Here is a 21,723-nt window from a genome sequence, read left to right as displayed (position 1 = left end):
GCAAGGTAAGTCTGAGGGTCGTAGAATATAGAATATTTATTTTTAGTAGTGTGCTTCTTTCCAAATGAATTTTGCCTGTTGGTTTTAACCTTTTCTATGTAGTAATAAATGGAGCATTAATATGAAAGAACCATGCAAAAATTTCTGCCTCTGTATCAGCATCATCCACTGTAATAAATCATAGTGACCTCATCACATTAGGAAATGTGTATGAGTTCTCTCTATAGATGATACATAATCTACCTTCAGGCAGATTTCATGTTGTACACGCAAATATTTATGAATGTAGTTTCAAATACCACATCTTTCCATGAGCCTGCTGAATGTAATACCTCTCGAGGGCTGTGACTAAGTAAGAGACAGAACTCTGGAATCAGCCAGCTGGGTGTTGGGATAGTCACCAGCACTCTCTGGCTGTGTGATCTTGAACAACTCATTTGAGCCACTAAACCTTGGATTTTCCATCAGTAATATCACCTATTTCATAAGTTATTGTGAGATGAATAATACATGTAAAACACCTAATTAAGTTCTTCTCACATAGCAAGCATGTGATCATGTTATCTCTTCTTACCTAATTCTGGGCCGGGTTTGATGCTAATTCTTGTATATTTAAAAAAATAAAGTTTGTATTTTAAAATAGTTTTAAAGAAAAGTTACAAATCTATATCAGAGAGTTCTCATATACTCTGCTCCCAGTTTTCCCAATTGTTAAGATCTCATATTGCTATGTTATGTTTATCACAATTAATGAGCCAACCATGGTACATTATTATTAACTAAATTTCATATTTTTTCATATTTCATCAGTTTTCTTTGTTCTGTCCCAGGATACCACCTAGAATATTGAAAATTATATTTATTTTTTCATGTCTCCTTAGGCTCCTCAGCTGTGAAAATTATTGAACTTCCCTTGTTTTTGATGACCTTGATAGTTTTTAGGTCAGGTATTTTGTAGAATGTCCCTAAATTTGAATTTGGCTGATGTATTTCTCACAGCCAGACTGGGATTATAGGGATTTGTGGGAGGAAGACCACAGAAGTGAAGTGTCTTTCTCAACAGCATATCAAGAGTACACCCTATCAATTTAACACTGATGATGATGGCTAGCATTGATAACCTAGCTAAGGTAGTGTTTCCCAGGTCTTTCTAAATCCCCCCTTTTATGCTGTACCCTTTGAAAGGGGGTCACTAAGTGTATTTCATACTTAAGGGGTGGGGAATTATGCTTCACTTTCTTAAGGGAAGAGTATCTACATAAATTGTAATTTTTCTGTACAGATTTCTCTCCTCTCCACATTTTTAAATTTTTAATTTAATTAACATTTTTTATCAGAGTGGATTCATGGGTATTTATATTGCAATCTAATTCTGTATTATTTATTTTGTTGCTCAAATTATTATAGCTTTGCCCATTGAGAGCTTTCAGTTGCCTCTAGTGTTCCCGTGACATATCTCTATTGTTTTGTTTTTAAAGTACTTTCTGGTACTATAAGATGCTCCAGGCTTAGCTTGTATATTTTCTACCCCAGCATTATTTAGGGTAGAAATTGGTTATTTCTCCAAAAGAGTCCTAATCCCTTTATTAGATAACTAGAGGCCCGGTGCATGAAATTCGTGCACTGGGGGGTGGGGTTCCCTCAGCCCAGCCTGCCCCCCTCACAGTCCGGGAGCCCTCAGTGGATGTCCTACTGACGGCCACAGTCTGGCAGCAGAGGCTTGGAGCAGGCATTGTGTGTGTGTGTGTGTGTGTGTGTGTGTGTGTGTGTGTATGTGTCCGCTGGGGGGCCTGCTCCCAGCCGCATTGGAGCCTCAGAGCAGGCGCTGTGTGTGTGTGTATGTGTGTGTGTGTGTGTGTGAGTGTGCGTGTCTGCTGGGGGCCTGCCCCCAGCCACACCGTGGAGGCTTGGAGCAGGCGCCCCTCTGTGTTGATCTCTCAGGCTCCTGGCCTCCACTGCGTGTTTTTCTCTCCCTTGAGCTGTGGCCAGGGTTGGGTGCTGCCTGCAGGCTGCGCTTTCCTGCTCATGGATCACCAGATCACTGCAGAGACCGGGGCAGGCCCTGCTGGGTGCTGCCTGTGGGGAACTTTCCTGCTCTGGAATCGCCATGGCGATCCTAGGAGCAGGCCCACCTGGGGGCTGCCCGCCCTCCGCACTTGCCTGCTCTGGGATCACCATGGGGTCCCAGCTGGCAGTGGGGCTTAGGCAGCACACGGGCGTCCTGGCTGGGGGCGGGGCTTAGGCGCACAGGGCTTAGGCGGCACACAGGGGTCCTGGCTGGGGGTGTGGCTTACGTAGCGGGCTTAGGCAGCACACGGGGGTCCCGGCTGGGGCAGGGCTTAGGTGACGCGATCGCACCGCCTAAGCCCGGCCACCCAGGGCCGCACACGGGGCCTGGATGGCATCTGACGCTGGCCAGCCCCGCCTGCGGTATGCAAATTAGCCGCCATCTTTGATGGTGGTTAATTTGCATATGGCACTGATTAGCCAATGGGAAGCGTAGTGAAGGTATGGTCAATTACCCTTTTTGTCTTTTATTAGATAGGATGGCATTAGAAACCTAGATCTGGGCACTGGGTGTGCTTGTTGCTACAATAGATGGAGCTGGGAAATATATGCATACCAATCCATATCTAAACATGCATGTATAATTATTTCTATATAAATTCATTATATATATATGTTAAGCTAAACTTAAATTCATACTGATGCCTTCATCTTGACACCAACACCACATGGTTTATTCTAGCTTTCCCACTCCAACTGTGACAAACTTGGCTTCTGCTGGCTGCCTTCCATTCATTTATTTATCCAACCTTGATTTATAAGTACATATATTTCAGAATTGTTAACTCATAGCCCATGAGAAATAATTTGAACAACTAAGGTATAATGTTTATATTTCATTCCTAAATATAATTTTAATAGATTTGGATTAGCCTTCTGAGTTCTCAAGGTGATCCTTCATTATAGAACCAATATCTGGCATTCTTGACTCTGTAAATATGCCCTTCACAACATGAGGAGAGTGGTTGACATATCATGCAGATTCGGATAAAGTCTGGACCCTGTATTTGTTTTATCAACAGATCTGGCTAAGAACTCTTGGCCTCTGTGCTCTTGACAACATTAATCTTATGAGCTACTCTTTTAATTTCTGTGACAGATATTGACTAAAGTCTCACTAGCAATGAGTTATTAGGCCCTTAGGAATTCCAAAGTTTATTCTCTCAAGAGATGCTGCTGGGAAACACCATATAAAAGGCAATATGCCATTCAAGAAATCCCAACAACTGCAATGCTGGGCAGATAATGCTGTGGTCTACAGGGCCTAAGTCCACCTAAAATATCAATGTAAAATATCAACTAATAGTGCCCTGGAGAAACCAACTCTAAATGAAAATTCACATTATGTCCCCTTCTTAGGTAATGCAGGTGTGTTTACCTTATGGCCTGTATTTAAACCTCAGAGTCATCCAGGCTTCTATTCCAGACTCTCACTTTATCTATCTGGCATACGAATTTCAGGAAAAAAGCTAAAGGATATGAATTCTTTAATATGTCCAAAAGTAGACTTTTTATGTACAGCATTTTGTCAAATTATAGAAATTGTATGGTATTAATCAGAATCAATCATAAAAATAGATTTACAGTGCTATACTTTTATGGTTTTGCTTTTGTAATAAACAAGACTCTATATTGGTTATCAGAAGATGCTATATTAGATGCTAATTAAATACATAAGAGATAAGTAGCAGTGATTTTTAACCTGTGTGGCACAAGAATTTTTTTTTTTGGAATATATTTTATTGATTTTTTACAGAGAGGAAGGGAGAGGGATAGAGAGTTAGAAACATCAATGAGAGAGAAACATCGATCAGCTGCCTCCTGCACACTCCCTATTGGGGATGTGCTCGCAAACAAGGTACATGCCCTTGATTGGAATTGAACCTGGGACCCTTGAGTCCACAGGCCGACGCTCTATCCACTGAGCCAAACCAGTCAGGGCGGCACAAGAATTTTTAAAACATGCAATACCTGACTATTTAATTAGAGGCACTGACCTCTTTTCTCTTAAGTTGTCAAATAAAAAATGACAATCGCCAACACAACAATAGCCATCTGGTGTGAATAAATCAAAATTACCCCTATTTTGTGTCATATCAGCAAAAAATATATTTTTTGATGAGCTGCAGAATTTTAGTAATTAGTTTATGTGTGCCATGAGATGAAAAAGGTTGAACATCAATGATAGAGTTTTCACAAATAGTCCTTGTATTTCTGCAAAACCCACTCTGACCTATTAGTTAAATCTAATCACAGTAGCATGAAACAAGAGATAATAAAAAGAAACACACAATTGAAAAGAACTCACAATGAACCATAATTACACTAAATCATGAAAATCCCTTACATATGTAAAAGAAAGGATGTTTCCTATTACCCATAAATAAGCAGAAGTGATGCTATTAGCATAGATACCCCTCCTTAGAGACTGGGAGAGGCTTGGCAAGGCTTCTGACCCAGCAGGCTGCTGAGAAGGGAGTTGGTTCCTGATGAATTTTAACAACACTCTAACTTCCCACATTGGCTAAAGCAGCCAGCTCTCTGTAACATACTCCATCTCTACAATTACCTGCCAAATGCTTACTGCAGACCTGCAAAAGATTAGTTACTCCAGGGGGAGTGGTTTATAACTCCATTCCACTGTTTTATGCCAGATCAATAACAAAGGCAAAGGCACACGTCAAGCTGCCCTTGTTTTCTCTCTGTAGACAAACAAAGAACCCCACAGTTCCACGGAATGCTATGAACTGATCCTCAGCATCACTTAAACATACCAGCGATTGCCCTCATTTCTTTTTCACATACACCATATTTTTTGAAATACACATTAGCTAAAATACAATTGTATTTTCAGGGAATTGAAAGCTTACCATAATTATCATCAGTTTGCAGGGAGCATGCTGTTCATGTGTTATATAACTGGGGGATTTCTTTCTTAACAATAGATTGTGATGATGTGTTTAGAAAAAAATGTCTATATTGTTCACATATGTTAGAAGCAGGTGGGTTTAGGCAATAAAAATTCAACTAATAACAGTGATAATAACATGTGCTCAATTAAATGGTATTTTTTTCTTCTCTTCCATCCTACATAGGGGTTTATTTACATTTTAATAAATAAAAAAGAAGAAATAGTGGAAGGGTCATATTTTTCTGTGATGTGAGCAGAGGAAATTTTATAGGGGAAAAAGAAAATACAGAGTCAGAGGAAACAAAAAACTCATAGGTCTTAGACTTGAGCATGGATGAGGCTAGCCCAGTGGTCGGCAAACTCAGTCAACAGAGCCAAATATCAACAGTACAACGATTGAAATTTCTTTGGAGAGCCAAATTTTTTAAACTTAAACTATATAGGTAGGTACATTGTTATTAACTTAATTAGGATACTCCTAAGGCTTAGGAAGAGCCACACTCAAGGGTCCAAAGAGCCGCATGTGGGCTAGACTATTGAGAATGCAAATTCTCTCTGGAAAAGTATTAAAAAATTTTAGTAGCCTAGGCCTTCAAGAAAAATTGAGGGCATTTTAGTTCTTTGAGGTAATTATTTTAAAATTACCTGATTCAATTTCCTTCAATTAATTTAACATTTGGGTCCTTTAAAGGAGGATGACTTATTTTCTTTGCTTGATATTTTAACAATGTAAAATAATTTCAACCCTCTTTGTATTTCAATATGAATTGAGATTATACAAAATTATTTATTGAGTGTATAATGCTGTCAGATAAAAGAAGGCAGTGGAGAGCTACAAATGCCAAGGAATCAGAAAAATATTTTCTCCAGGGACAGTTATGTTTGCCAATGTTTCCCGTAATACTTCTTTGTTTTAAGGAACGTCTTGTCTGTTATGGGACTGCTCCAGTGCTTGGGTAAGGATGCTACTTGCATGCACAATGCTGCTTGGGGGGCCCAGGTCCAGCTCAGGAGGCCACTGCCTCTGTCCTTGCTAGCTGTGTGACCTTGAATTCATGCCCCATGAGATTTCAGTGTGACAGCCAGTGTAATTCCTTTCCAAATTTGGATCCAACTAAGAAGTAGAGCCAGGAGTCAAATGATGATAAAATATGTCTTATTAGTCATGTGATTATGTGCATAGAAAACAAAAGAATTTGCCAGAGAACCAACCAGAATCTTTGAGTGTTGTCAAGTGTCTGCCTCCCAGTGAGAGAAAGAGGCTGAGCTGAGCACGCCCAGTTTCTTTTTGTCAATATCCCAATAAGATGAATCCCCTTTTCTTCCCATTAGGTGAGCTAGAAAGCCTTGGTGTTACTCAACAGGCGCCTCTTCACAAAAACAGACGGCATTAATTGAAGGGAAAGGAGGGCATATTTTCCTAACCTCTCTGTGCTTTAGTCTTCCTCCTTTGTAAAATGGTGATAATAGAACTTATCTCACACAGCCGTGCAAGGATTAAAAAAGATCCTAGTAACACTGAGCCTAGTGTATGGGAATGGCTTTGCCAAGTACCAGTAAATGTGGAATTGGAGAAGCGAAGCATAGAAACTTTAGCGGGGAAAGAGAACTTCAGAAAGATAATCTGATCCGCTTGTGGTGTTTTTTTTTTAAGTTGGGAAACAGAGACCCAAAGAGGTGTAGACCCTTGTCCAAGTTCCATGGCTCATTGTTGACATATTATGGCAGAACTGCCCCTGGGTCCCAGGTGTTCAGGTGCTTAGTCCAGAGTTCTTTCTGCTCTGCCACTCTGCTGAATAGCTGTCCTAACTGTCAGTGGATAGAATTGCTGACCCTCCTCCCAACCACCATGAATTTCCTGTTTCCAGAGGGTGCACCGTGGGTCCCTACCCCGTGGAGGCCCTGCAGGCTGCTGCTCTCAGGCAACAATTTATAGCCCTTGTTGTGGGTTCACAATGAGAACAAGATTGCTATTTTAGAATCAAAGTAGATATTTTCACAATCCATTGTGAAGTACCAGGCAGGTATTCTTTTGAAGGTAAATAAACACAGTAAAGTATAATTATTTGATTCCATTTAGTGTATTAGAAAAGGTAATGCCTTAATGACACCCTAGTGGTCTATAACAGTTAATACACCCTAGAAAAATGAATCATAAAACCCCCTTCTCTCTAATAACGCTTAGACTAGTGTTATGAAAAGGCACTAAACCTTAGGGAATTCAAAATGTTTTCCCCTTCTTACCAAGTGACGATATTATTAGTTTGGATATTCTATTCACACTGGTCAGGAAAACCTGTAACATATTCTGTTGGTTTGATGATAGATCCTTGCAGCATTATCTGGGACAGTTGCTATGGCAAAGAGAATGGTCCTGTAAAGGCCAGATGATTTTCTCTCTGTCATGCCTTCCCAAATGTTAGTTCCTACTGAGCTGGGTGGGAGCGGAGGAGTTCTTACTGATGGCAGCATCCTCCTCACGTGTGGACCCAGTGGACTGACAGGGTAGGCAAGTGCATGGGCTCACTTCAGATTGACAAGCTCTGCAAGCTCTTTGTGTTTATTTTGGAAATGGTATGAGTTACAAATATTCCCTGGAAACATGTGCCTGGCCTCCTGGCTGTCTGCAGGATAAACACTGACAGGATGGCTTCTCTGTCATAGTTTGCGGTTGATAGATTGCACACCAGTGCTTCTAGTCAGAGAGGCAGCTGTGCACATCTGAAACAATCTCAGGGAGAAACCCCAAACCAGCTTGACAGTGATACTGGTGACAGCAGGATGCCCTGCCCTCTGTCACCAGAAGAGCACCGCCTCTCTAGATTTCTGTACCTGCACTTGTGCTGCTGCTGAGCGTAACAGAAACACCAAGGGTCAAGGGGCATCTGGATGCCACCACCTTTCCCTCACTCGTAAATGGCAAGATGAATGTCTGTTTGGCAAGATTATCGTGAACTCATTCTGTGAGTATCGTACATAACAAACACCAAACAGTAGCAAGTATTAATGATGTGTTCATCTCTTATTAAAATTAGATACATGTAAAAATGTTAAATTAATAATATTTGTACTGATTTTTATTGCATCTGTATGTATATATACATATGTATAACATCACTAAATAGATACAGTTAGGGAGCAGCATGGCTCAAGAGATGTGTCACCACTTGACCAATTTGCCTTGTTCACCCCTGTGTTTCCAGAATAATCATCACTCACTTCACTTTCAAAAGTGACCCAGTTTGGACAATAGTTATATAATCACCCTAGATACGGATCAAAAGGAAAACTGACCTCAGGAAAGCCAAGAACTCTTATAGCCTCTATGCTGATGAATAACACATCCACTAGACAACCACAGCTTAGGAAATTTGTACTGGGGACACCAACATAATTTTTAAAATATATAAGTTATTTAAATCAGTTACCACAGCAAAAAAACAACAAAACAAAACAAAAACAAACTCAGTGTTCATAAGGCTTGTCCAAAATAGGGAAGTTTCCTTTTGGTGAAGAACTCCATGTGTTCATTTTCATATTTTCTTAGTTTGCGCCTGGATCGACATCAATAGCTGCAACTTCCAGTGGATGGCTTTAGTATTGACGAGAACCCTTGAAGTGGCTGCTGCCTTGAAGGCGATTTTGCCACTCGATTTTTGTCTATTTTTCCCCCTTCCTTCTTTAAGTCCTGCTAATTTCTCTAATTCGACCAGCTTTTCACATTTAGCTCCAGCACCTGGGGGTTTGGGGCAGTCTTTAAAGGCATGTTGAAAATGTATCAAACACAGGGCATCAATCCATCTCTTTTATGTCCTGATATAAATGAGAGGGAACGGCACGCAAACTAACGTTGAGAGCCAGGGTTCTGGCTGACAAACGGAAGTTACCCCTTTTCAATGACTTTACAGTTTTTGCAGGATGTTTGCTTTCTGTTTTATGGAACTCTCTATACTTATTTTTGTGTGGTTTGATTTTAAAATGCCCTTTGTGCCTCACTTACTCCTTATTTCCTCTCAGAAAATGTTCTTTTTCCAATTGGAAAAATAATACTTTAGCAAATCACACTTTAACAATTTCTTATTAAGCAACAGCTTCCTCAATACTTTGTGTTGCTCTCGAGTTCAGGAACCTTAGTGTCCAGCGGCCTATTTAGGCTAGAACACAAAGGTCAGCTGGCCGGGGTGCCCGGAGCCTTACGTTGTTCTCAACCCCACGCGCAGATGAACTCGCCAACTCTCCCAGCTTCTCGCACCTGGATCACACATTGTGTAGACCCCTCACTATCAAGTCAAGTGGGGAGGGAAAGCCCGCTATAGAGAGAGGCAAATTTCTGGAACTATATAAAATCTCTGAATTATGCCAGTGGTGTGTTCCAAATCTATTTTATTTCCCAAACCCGTTCCTTTTATTTCAGTAAGGCCAATTGGTCTCTGAATTTCTCATCCATGTATAAGTGCTGAAGTTTAGACTTCTGCTATGGAACTCATCTATAATGCAGTTCTGTTCTTTTGAAACTGCTTGGCCCTTGGGGAGCCTTTTATCACCTGTGACGTAGGCAGAGATTATTGCAGGATTTTTGAAATTCACTGGTAAAAGCTAAAGGCTAAAGTATATAGTAGGACTCTTCCATCAATAAATTATTTTACCTGAGTTTCTAATAACAAGCAAATCTTATTCAAGTATTTTTGTACTGTCAGTCATATATAAGAAGAGATTCATACTCTGTAGCTCTTCTTCTTGCTCTGGGTTTCTGTGACCCTAGAGATCACCCAAAGAAAATATCAGGGTTTTGATAATGCACAAATTGATTTACTATGGAGTGTGAGTTTCTATAGAGGCTATCAAGAATATTTTTCCAGTACTGCGATATAGGGAGAGTTTTAATATAAGTCTCCATGAACCAAGAGGTAATAAGCGCTATTCCCTTTGCTCCTTAAGGATTTTCTTGCAATATTTGAAAGGTTTTATTTTTGTTTTTCTTAAATTTTCACCTCTATGGAGTCTGTTTTATATGTTATAAAACCATTATTGAAGTTAGAAAATAAAACCGAATAAACTATTTGCACACAGAATATACTAGAGCTAGTCGCAAAGCTTGAACAGGTGAGCTTGGCTTTCCCTTCCTCTGAGAGCCTTGAAAAGCACTGGAGAATTACACCTGCAGGCCTAGACTCCATTACTGCAGCCTTGGCAGCGATCTGTTTTTATGTTACAGGCAATGAAAGCTTAGAAGAAAACTACGTCCAGGACAGTAAGATGGGCTTTGTCATCAATGCCATCTACGCCATGGCCCACGGGCTGCAGAACATGCACCATGCCCTGTGCCCCGGCCACGTGGGCCTCTGCGATGCCATGAAGCCCATCGACGGCAGCAAACTCCTGGACTTCCTCATCAAGTCCACGTTCATCGGTGTGTCTGGAGAGGAGGTGTGGTTTGATGAGAAAGGGGACGCTCCTGGAAGGTAAAGCCGTCTTTTCTGTAATGGATCTGAATAACCCCTGACCCTCCCTGAGCCAGACAGATGGCAACTCTGGCTAGCTTTGGTTCTATGGTTTCTGGGTGTCATGAGCAAAACAACTAGAAAGTTAAAGAGACAAGGCTAATATTACATGGAAATTATATTTTAAAACATTGAAAAACTTATTGTAAAAACACACAATCCTGCATCTTGCCAGTATTACACCCCTACCCAGCTATCACTCAGAATACCTAGACCTCCTGCGAGACCCAGAAACTAAAGAGACGGCACCTCACTGGCAGGACTCTCCCTGGCACTGTCAGCTCCAGGCCAGAGCAGCTTTCTGATTGACTGATCCCAAGGCCAGTCAATTAAAATATTTTAATATTACACCTGCTTAAAGAGCTTAGTATATGGGGAGAATGAAGTCCGACACATGTGTCCCTTTGTCTCAGGCTAAGGAACAAGAAAGGACAGAATTTTCTTTGTGGTATTGAGTCTCTATGGCTTCCAAAGAATTAAGAAGCAAAGGAAAATTACACCTAACTAATATATATATGTTTTCCTTTTCCCTAAGTCATTTTATATTTAGTCTGTTTTATAACACTTGTTTTATAATATCAGTTAGCTCAAATTTCATTGGTACATAGAGAGTGATGTCAGTATAAAGAGTAGTTATGTTTGTTCATATGACGTTTCCTAGACAAGGAGTAATCAGAATAGTGACATAAGAATTAAAAATGGCAACAGGAAAGAAAAAGGCCCTTGGCTTGGCTGCTGCACAGGATGCCCACAATCTTTCTTTTCTCTCTCTCATAAGATGGTTTTGCAGAAAGAGAGATTTTGGGAAAACACATGCTGTATTAAAATGGAAAACCAAGTCATTTAATCCTCATTGCTATAAGCATATCTTTATCCTTTTTACATCTGATAAAGCTGAGTGTCAGAGAAACTAAAAAATTTACCTTAAATCACACTGAGAGTAGCTGGCAGAGGCAGTGCCGTGTGAATTTGAGGCTTGTAATCTTTTTGCCACATTGCTCTACCTTTAGCTAATCCTAAAATCAGGCAAGGTTGCTGGCAATGTTCTCAATGTCATTTCAAAGGCACTGTAAGAGACTATTTGGGAGAGAGTACTGTAAGATACCCTAAATAATTCTCCACATATCTCCTCCTTTCATGTAAGTGTGAAGTTCTACATTTAGAGAGTGCCTTGTGGGGCCAAGTGGATTCTCCCTGTTAAAATCCAACAGCTCTAGGAAAGATAAATCATCTAAGTAATTGTCAGCAATTAAACAATGAATTTATTAGATTCCTTCCAAGCTTCCATTAGGCGGGAGCAAGTTTAGGTAAACATGGGAGTGAGATGGATGGAATGATGGAGGGCCTGGGCACAGGGAAGGTTTCCATGTGCTGAGCACCTTAGGAAGTAATACCAGGAGGATCCAGTGGATCTGAGATTCAGAACAGCACTCCCCTATGGTTATAATGCTGCATTCCACTGGAAACTGGGCTCTGTAAAGGATCAGATTGGAAGGGAAACCTCCCTTCCGGCAAAGGGCCAACTGCATTTTAGACACCCCATAAATATGCGTTTTCTCTTCCTCTCTCTATTTGTAAGTTATTCAAAATATTGGGACACAAGGTTAGCTTGTTTTTTTTCTCTCCATCTTTAATTGTATATTTAAATCATGGGCTTTCCCTGGGTGTCTTTTCAAGGATTATTTCTTCATGCTTGAAATTGATCATCTTCTGTGATCAATTTCTGTTTCAATCAACTCCCTCTGCTTCCATCTCCTGTCACAACACTGTCCAAGCTTTTGGATCCTCCTGTAATTATTTTAGCTAATCATCAGTAACATGAACTGGATGCATTGAGAGGATGTTGTCAAGTTGTAATTTACAGCATGAGGAATATTCCAAATAAATGCCAGCGTGCTGGCAGGCAGGGACTGGGGTCAGGAGAAAAGAGCCGTGTTCATTAACACATACAGCAAAGGGGGAGGCCTCTCTTTAGTAAGACAGTACTTTTCCCTTGGTATCTTTCAGTGTTTTTTTTCTTCCCCCTCTGGCTTTTGGGATTTTTAAAAAACATGTTTTCATACCAAAAAATTGTGAGCTTTTCAGGTTTTGCATGCTAATGAAGTGTGAACTGATTTCTCCTCGTCTAATAGCAAATGAGGAAGTTGAAATAAAATCTTAGGAAAGTAATTTATAGGGAAAAGATATTCTAAAGCTGGCATTGCATTTAAGCCTTCATTGGAAGTACCTACATAAGATTTAATGATGTAATATGGAGTAAAACATAAAAATTAAAGGACATGGGGAAAAGGAAACCATTCTTAGCGAACATTCACAGCAGATGCTATAACCATGAGTTTAAAATGGAAAAGAATTGGAGGTGTAGATTAGTATCATTGATCGGTAGAATGAGTGTGAACCATCACCCCCCAGTTAACACGTACATGGATATTGCTCAGACAGCTACTCTGAAGAACATTCGGGTGTGTCTCAGCAGCCAGGAAAATAAGAACCCTCTGGTAGCCAAAAGTCAGAACAGCCAAGAGATGAAACTGTAGGTAGGCTTTGTTCACCTGGAAAAGTAGGAGGAAAACTTCCTTCGTTCTCTCAGTCTCCCCTCTCCCTGTAGGGGACTGCTATTTATAGACATTGCCAGAATCTGGATGTGAAGAAGCCACTAGCTACCCTGTGGGCATTTGCACATTGAAAGCAGGAAGAAAAGCCAATAAAGGACACTAGTTGTGTAGATAAAGAACTAGGCCAGATACAGCCAATAGGTTTCAGATACCAACTAAGGTTGATGAGTGGTAGCTTCCTGGAGTGCTAGGCTGAGGAGGATTCTGAGTCTGAATCCAGTTTGGAAGGAATTCCAGGATGGATTAGGTAGGGGCCTAGGGGGAAGGGGGAAAAGAGCTGAGGAAGAGAAATATGTGTTGGTTAATTGTCATCAATTTCTTTGGGTCAAGAGCAAAGAGCAAGAAACAGTGCCTCTTACCTTCTAGCTTGGGAGGTTGAAAGCTCATCACAGATACTGCAGGAAACCATCCCACTTTGCAGAGTCAGCACAGCAGAGTCAGGCCTTCATGAGTTATAATTTACCTGGAGTCGATAGCAGCATGCAGAGAAGATTGAGAAATGCCAGAACATTTTCAGTGCTGAGGGGTAAATGGCATTGCCAGCACAAAGATGTTCTCCCGCTTTCTTAGGATCATAGAAATAACCAGAGTATTGTAGGGCAGTCATAGAAATACACATATGACTGATACATTGATATTGTCTTACATATATGCCTTTGTTCTACCTGTGAAATAGTTTCTTATATACCTTATGATTATAAATCCCCACAAGAAGCCCATGATCCTTAAGAAGTTTAGTGACAATCCTAAGTAGTTTAACCTAAGGTAGAAATAAATGTTAGAAAAGCTATTCCAGCTCATGCATCGCAATGCCAAGTCCTGACCTGTTTCCATCACACTGGGGAGTGCTCTCCACTGCCCACAGTGGAAGATGCTGAAGTCTGGCCCCCAGAACACACTCAGGCTGCAGAGATGATTTCTAAATGCAGATTTTGCTGTTGTGTAGCATTGCAGCTTTTGAAATTACTGAAATCAACTGGCATCACTTATTTGGATTCAGAAATGCTTCTCCTAACCAGGGACAAGACCCTTTTAAATGTCAATGTGCAAGATGATAAGTCCCCAACATCCTTGCTAATTAAAGATGCATTTCTCAGAGTTCTTGCTCTAATCCCACCTAAAGAGGCTCCAAACTTTATAAAATTCACCTCTTTCAATCCAGTGTAATGAAAATGGCAACTGAATGTATAAAGGAAAATTGGAATAAAAGTAGTTAAGTCGAGGAGTTAATGTTCTCCAGACATGCTACTTGTTCAAACAATGACTTAGGGCATAATGATTTGGAGGAGATGATCAACTCAGCACACATAGACACACAGAAATATTATTTTGGAAAACACGCATAGAGAAAGCCTAAGAATACTGTGTTCTTTAGCAAATATGGACAATACACAGAAATTGAGACTGGGATACACATTTTTTAAAATCAGTGGAAACATTACAAATAAACTGAAATATCGGCAGTAGCTGGTGTTAGGACAGGAGATGATTTCAGCCTTTATTTCCCTTCTCGTTGTTAGTATAGATTTACCATATTTCTTTGCTTTGTACATTATGTCCATATTCTCCAAGACACACATGTTGTTTTCTTTGTAGGTATGACATCATGAATCTGCAGTACACTGAAGCTAATCGCTATGACTATGTACACGTGGGAACCTGGCACGAGGGGGTGTTGAACATCGATGACTACAAGATCCAGATGAACAAGAGTGGGATGGTACGGTCTGTGTGCAGCGAGCCTTGCTTAAAGGGTCAAATTAAGGTAAGCCAGCCACAAATGCATTCTCAGACGGTGTTCACGAGGAGGCCCCCTGCCTGGATATAAATAAAAAATGCACAGACATTTTTCTTAGACAAGACTATCCAGGAAGGATGGACCAGGCTTACTGTTTTTGTGCTTGTAGTTAGCTAAAATTGAAAAGACAAAGGAAGATAAGGAAATGGAATAGGAAAACCATTTAAATATTTGGAATAGTCTTCAATTGAATCACAATGATGACGCAGGATTTTAAAATACAATATGGAAAGCAGGGGGGTGCATGATCGATTTGAAAACTGAAACAGATGTAAAAGTGGAAACCAAAACAAATGATACTGCTTAGCTGTAGTTCTAGCTATTGTTAAAGAAAGCAGGAGCTGAACATTGCTAAATAAGCACATAACTAAAATAAAAGAAGTTGAATGAGGTAACCCAGAAGTACTGCTAATAATTTCTCCACCAAGTTCTTCGCTTTTCCTGAAACCAGTATTTTCTAGCCGAGAGAGTCCTTACTTTCTACTATCAGATGCCTTTTCCCCAACTTGTAAGTAACCCTGATATGACTCCATACATAAAACTAGAGTAAACAAACATTAAATAATGAGCATTTAGCCGGATGTGCTAGAGAGAATTCTCGGTGAAGAAGACATAGAGACAGTGCTCTCTGTATCCCGTGCTATTTAAAACCAATCTGGGTAATGCACTAGGAGATGGAGTGTGGGGGCATGATTGTGAGCTGGCAAGGGTATTGATTAAATGACCTAACAGGTCTTTCCATCTCTAATTTTCTGTGATCCGTCTCTGGAAGCAAACAGGCTGTCACATAAGTGTCGCCCCACACAGCTGGAGCTGGAGTAGGTGCCCTGTGTGGCTCTGACCCTCTCATCATGAGCCATGGCCATCCTGCTGTGCCATTCTCATGAGCTGTGCACCACCCACGCAGGGGTGAGGAACACTCAGGTGTCTAGGGCAAGAGGCGACTCATGCAGAAGTGTTGGTGTGGAAACTGGAAAAGCCTTATCTCTCCTGATCAAAGAAGATAGAGATTTGCCACCTGCAACATCTTTTGGCAGCTGTCCTGATGGACTCCACCTCCCACTGACACCAGCCACTTCGAAGATGAAACAAACTTCTTAGACAAATCATCCTAGCTTTCAGTATCTTGTGCTTTCTCTGCAATATGATGATGAAAGGATTTAATAATTGTCATGACAACTCACCAATCAGAATTTACTTCATTCTAATGCTGTGACGGGGTCCTGGAGGCCACCCACCACACCCATGGGGAGATTTGAGCGAGGAGTCCTATAAGGCTCACATAGTGTGGGGTATTGAGGAGGCTTAAAGATACCATTAGTTTCCTCTCAGTGCTTACGTGTTTCAGTTGTGTAAACACAGTCACTGTGTATGAGCTGAACATCAGCACTGCTTCTCCCCAAGAATACATTTCTGATTCTTGTCCCGATGAAATTCTTTCACATGAGACTAGTGAAGTGAATCTGAGGTGGCACATAAAACGTGGAGAGTAGATCTGTAAGTGAACAGCAAGTGTTCTGCACATATGATACTCTCCCTTACCAAGCCTGCTGTGGTTTTCCATGGTTCAGGGAAGGGCAGGAAAGAGGGGAGAAGGGACAGGAGGCAAAGGAAGGGAAAATGAAAAGAAGAAAAGAGATGGTTGAGGTCAGGGACTAACATTTATCAAGCATATACTTGTACAAATACAATAATGCTTTACAGGCATCATCATTCCAATTACCCCTTGAAACAACCCTTTAAAAGCAGGTATCATCACCCCCATTTTACAAATGAGGAATCTAAGGTGCAGAGGGGTTGATTCACTTGCTCCAAGCTTTCTCAGTAGAAAGTGCCAGAGCTGGGCTTGGTGCCAACCCAAAGCTCTTATACCCTACAGCCATATGTTGTCCTACTATCTTTCATTATATGAACCGATATGTTGCCTACAAATGCAAATTTTGATTGCTAAGCCTTATTTTCTCAATAATTCACACTAAAATTATAAGCAGAAATCCACATTTAAAATGCCAGAGGAACAGAATCTAGAACTAAGGAAGCAATATTTGTGAAGGTGGTAGGAAGAATTTGTTAGAGACGGCAACAGGCAGAGAAATCACAGGAAAGGACCCTGCAGATTGCTTTCACTGCCCTTCTATTCTTGTTTTCCCCTGCTCTCCTCTTTGTTTCCCCCCTTAAATTTGTCTTTGGGTTCTTTACTACAAGTTGATGGTTTGGGGACTGGAAGTTTGGACATGGAGAGTGGAGAAAAATCACTGCTTTCTTCGAATCTCATCTGACCAATCTGACAGAATTTTGGAGACATTAGGGGAACACGGAATATATCATAAATGGTTCCTCATTGCAGATGCCATATTGTCATATAGTGAAGTACACCTTATGCATGTGGAGAAAAGCCCAGTTACACATATCTTACAATCTATAAACTTCAGAATTGGGTTAACTATTTTTCCCTGAACCATTTAAAAGGCGAGGTACAAATATTATGAAGCTTCGTACCTTCACACTTCAAATTATGCTTTCTAAGAATAAGAACAATTCTTACATAGCCAAAAGACTGGCTAAGAAAATTAGCAATAACATCATCCATTGTAACTGTCCCAAAACATCTCAATGTTCTCTTTTTGTGAATCAAAGAATACTATTCACTTAAATTGTTCATAGTTAATATAACCATTTTGGCAACCAGTGAAACAACAATGTGGTTCCTCCATGATGCAATATTTTCTAAACTATGCAGTAGGTGGCAGGTTCTCAATACAAATTGTCCATAAAAATATTTTTTAAAATCCTTATCTGAGAAGCCTATGATTACATAATGATGATGTGATCTGTCCCAGCTGCTAAAAAACATACTGGCTAAAATTTTGAAAAAAGTAGAAGACAAATATTTTTTTTGGTATTATGCTGTACAGGTGTAAACGGAAAGTTACTGTACTTTCTTTGGATGAGGAGGAAACTTTTCAAACACTGGTTATAATGAGAAGTTCTATGGAATTATCATTAATTTATCCATAGCCACTCATAATACCTACATCTTCACTTCTCATGCTTTGATCTCTTGGTTACTGAACTTTTTGGTGATCATCTTACCTTGTACCCAGCCTGCCCACCACTTTCAGGGACAGGTCTCCATAGGAGCTCCCGCTGAATCACATAATAGTGGGCAGAGCAGGAGCACACAGGGCTGCTGTGTGTTGGAGGTGGTCGCAGCAGAAGCAGAGCCCATTTACTTTTCTTAGTAAACATTTTGAAGTATAACATTCATACAGAAAAGTAGAGGAGGAAGACAATCGTATGAGTATACAAGGTGCTCATCCTACCTGGTCTTTACTCTAGCCATTCCCACTGCCTAGAACACTCTTCCACCAGATATATTCAGGGCATACTCTCTTTCCCTCTCTCACATCTTTATTCAAATGGCATTGTCTTGGTGAGCCCTTACTTGACCACAATATGCAAAATTGCAACCTCTATTCCAGGTATCTCTCTATCAGAACATGGACCAAGGTGAGGCAAATGAGGTACCTAGGGCACAGACTTTCAAGGAGGCACTCACTCTCAAGGTCCTGCAAGTGCAGGGTGGGTAGTTGCTCAACATGGAGGGTGCATGCCTCTTTAAATGTGGTCCCTAGGCACTGCACTTACCTCATTTTGGTGCCTGTCCTGAACCCTATTCCTCTTTTTGTTGCTCTTTTCTCAAAGCCCTTCTCTAGAATGATAGCCCCTCAAGGATGGGGATATTATCTGTTTTGTTCACTGGTTATTTCTAGTTTTCAAATAGTTCCTGGCACATTGTAGGCACTCTAAACACACATTGCAAATTGAAATGTTCGGAGTGGGCTGGGGTCGTGCACCTATGACATGAGGCCATAATGTATCAAAAGAGATTTTATTCCAGGCACCTGGGTGCAGGTGGGCTGATACCGACAAAGGCATCAGCAAAGAGAGCAGGGAGGGGGAAAGTTTTTTATTAATTTTTGCTGACTGCAAGTCATTCCTGCTGATGTAAGGGTCCGGTTCGTGCTTGGTTCCTCCCAGTGTCAGATGGCTAGTGGTTATCTGAGCTATGCGGTGCTCAAGGTTGCAAGCTTTCTGCAAAATATCTGCTAAGCACAATAAGTTTTTCTCTGCCCCATTTTATTCTCTTTAGCCTTTTCACAAATGAATGAATGAATGATTAAGTGTATGTTCTCTGTGTAAGCATTTCATTCCTCCTCCTAGCAGTGTACTTAATGCAGTATGTTAGGTTTTGAGCTTTTTAACTTCAATGATCAGGAGGTCTTTTCATTTATTTGTTCTTATGCATAGCACTGTATCTGGCATACTGGGCCACTGAATAAAGGGTTTTTGCCAACCTCTGAGATATAATTTTGGTTCTCAGCATAACATGTCGTCACCCTGCCAGCCGTTATTACACTAAGAAGAGCCTAACTCTTGGAAATAACTGGAGATAACGTGACTGAGATTTGCACAAGGTATTGATCCCTTCTGCAGCTGTTTTCTAGCTGAAAAATGAACATAATTAACTTTACCCCATGGAGTATAATTTTGTGTCATTCTGTACAGAACTACTCATGCATAGCTGGTTCAGTATATGTCTATACTTGTGATCGTTTTGTATTCCTATAACATTTTATTACATTTTTTTCTATAATAAATGTAGGATTTCCCTAAGTTGATATTCTTATTTAGTTCTTACAACACTCTCTTCAATTACCTTTTCTCTTTATTCTCGTTGAATTATTTATTTCCATTTCTTCTCTTTATGTCATATTCTATATTATGTCCTTCTCTTCTTTTATATACATTATTGAGTAATTAATATGTGCCCAGAACTATGCCAGCACTCTGAATGCAAAGGAAACTTAAGCACAACTTCTTCTTCGAGGAACTCATGGTGTAGCTGGAGAAAAACATACCAGTAATTAGAATTGATCATTGTCCAAGCTCTCACGCAGGGTGCTGTGGGGACACAGGAGGGCAGGGCTACCTTCTCTCTTGCAGCTGGTTTTTCTACAGACTTAATTGAGTAGATGCAATTTCTTTATCCTTCTTAGTCTCTCAGGTATTTCCTTTCTGAAGAAATTTTTCCTATTTCCTTTAACTTATAGTTACTTTTCCTTCATTATATTCTCTTGATGCTGTTTTCTTTCCTCCTTTTTCTGAATAAAACCTTAATTTTAAAAAATCCATTACAAATCACTTCAGAGATTTAGTCATAAAGTGAATACTTGGTTTCCTATGGCATAAATACTTCAAGACTCCTACAGTGTATATGGCATTGAATCATAGCATTGTGTGCAGCAGCAGGTCTCCTGATCTCACTAACAATAAGAACAGCACCAGTATACCTGAAGGGAAAAGAAGCAACAGATCCTCTGCCTCACTAAGCATTGGTCCTTCCAAGGCAATTTTCATGAAACATCAAGACTTTTATAATGACTTAGAGCTGTCATAGGAAGTGTTTTTCTGTGAAAAAAAAATGTATCTGAAGAGAAACATATCTACCATATAGACATGAAATAGAGGACAAAAGCTAATTTGTGATAACCAAGATACCAACTACATTTTAATTATTAGAAAATTTCAAGTAAGGTAATGTTTCAAAGGGTTTATTGCTCTAGAAATACTTACTGCAACTTTTGATGTTATGTCTATTCTAGAAAGTAGTGACATAGATAAACTGTAGGAGGAAAGATGACATTTGAAATAGAAAAAGGTAATAGTCATTCTTCTATTAAAATATAGTTATTTGTTTACTATATAGTTCTATGTTAGAGCTGGTGGTTAAAACACACACACACACAATTTTTTCCCTCTATCTCTTTCCCTCCTTAAAGTATATTCTCTATACAGCAACCAGAATAATCCTTCTGAAAAGCAAGTCAGATGAATTACAAATTTGATAATGTATCTACTCTACTTGAAATATCCCTCCAAAACAAATAAAGCAAACCGAGTTATGTGGACATTAATGAGGACATATGCAGTGGTCGGCATGGAGAATGTCCTTCAGGGCAGAATTATGTAAGAAATTAATAAGGTTGGGTGCAGAAACAAGGATCAAGGACAAAGTGAATGCCTGACCAAAGAGCAGGCATTATATTTCAAAAGTGTTGGATTAAGGAGGCACTAAAATTCCTTAAGTGGCTTAACTATAAATTTTTTAAAAGATTCAATTTGACACTCATTCATTAGCTGCCTACTGCATGTTCTTGGTTCAGTTCTGTACCTTGATGACTTTGATCTGAAAACAATGGAAGTCCCTTTTGTTGAGGAGTACACAGTCCATACAGATGATCTGGGCAACTGTGTATACTACTCCAGAGTGAGAAGAGATTGGAGACCTATTACATGGTTAGGCAACAGGGACCGAAATTCAGGTGTAAAGTTATAAAATCTCAGTCTAGTATGTGGCTGAAAATAGAAAATACAAATTCCATATTATAGACATTATTTGGCAAAATTACACATACTTGGTAGCTGAATAAAAGAGTGGTAAAAGTTACTCCATTTAAGAAGCTTCATTTTTAATGATTTATTAAAGGGATAAGCTAATCACTTATTCACTCATTTATTCAGTCATTCAAACCCTAATTTTTAATATTTTCCATGTGCCAGCTACCCCTAGGATCTACCTTTACAGTCATCTTGTATAAATAAGTTTGTTTAGCATTATCATTTTTGGATTTGTCTAATTAGTAGTATTAATTTTATAGTGAGAGAAAAAGATAGCACTGATTGAAGAGATATACAGTGTTCTGTGATGGTTCTTAATGTACTTTTAATAGTAAGTAAGATTTAAAAGCAACATTCATTTATTAATTA

At 39.8% G+C, this 21,723-nt stretch overlaps 1 protein-coding gene across 3 annotated transcripts in view; it reads left to right on the top strand.

The window, feature by feature from the left end:
* Positions 1 to 21,723, top strand: part of GRM1 (glutamate metabotropic receptor 1) — a 297,798-nt gene that overhangs the window by 228,895 nt on the left and 47,180 nt on the right. For all 3 annotated transcript variants that reach the window (XM_023750083.1, XM_023750084.1, XM_023750085.1), the window contains 2 exons: positions 10,194 to 10,440; positions 14,691 to 14,859. In XM_023750083.1, the coding sequence (XP_023605851.1) occupies positions 10,194 to 10,440; positions 14,691 to 14,859 (416 nt within the window). The remainder of the gene's footprint in view (positions 1 to 10,193; positions 10,441 to 14,690; positions 14,860 to 21,723) is intronic.

The sequence above is a fragment of the Myotis lucifugus genome, unplaced genomic scaffold, assembly GCF_000147115.1.
Source record: "Myotis lucifugus unplaced genomic scaffold, Myoluc2.0 scaffold_11, whole genome shotgun sequence".
NCBI lineage: Eukaryota > Metazoa > Chordata > Mammalia > Chiroptera > Vespertilionidae > Myotis > Myotis lucifugus.
The sequence above is the reverse complement of the archived record's forward strand: the minus strand, read 5'-3'. Positions and strand labels throughout refer to the sequence as shown.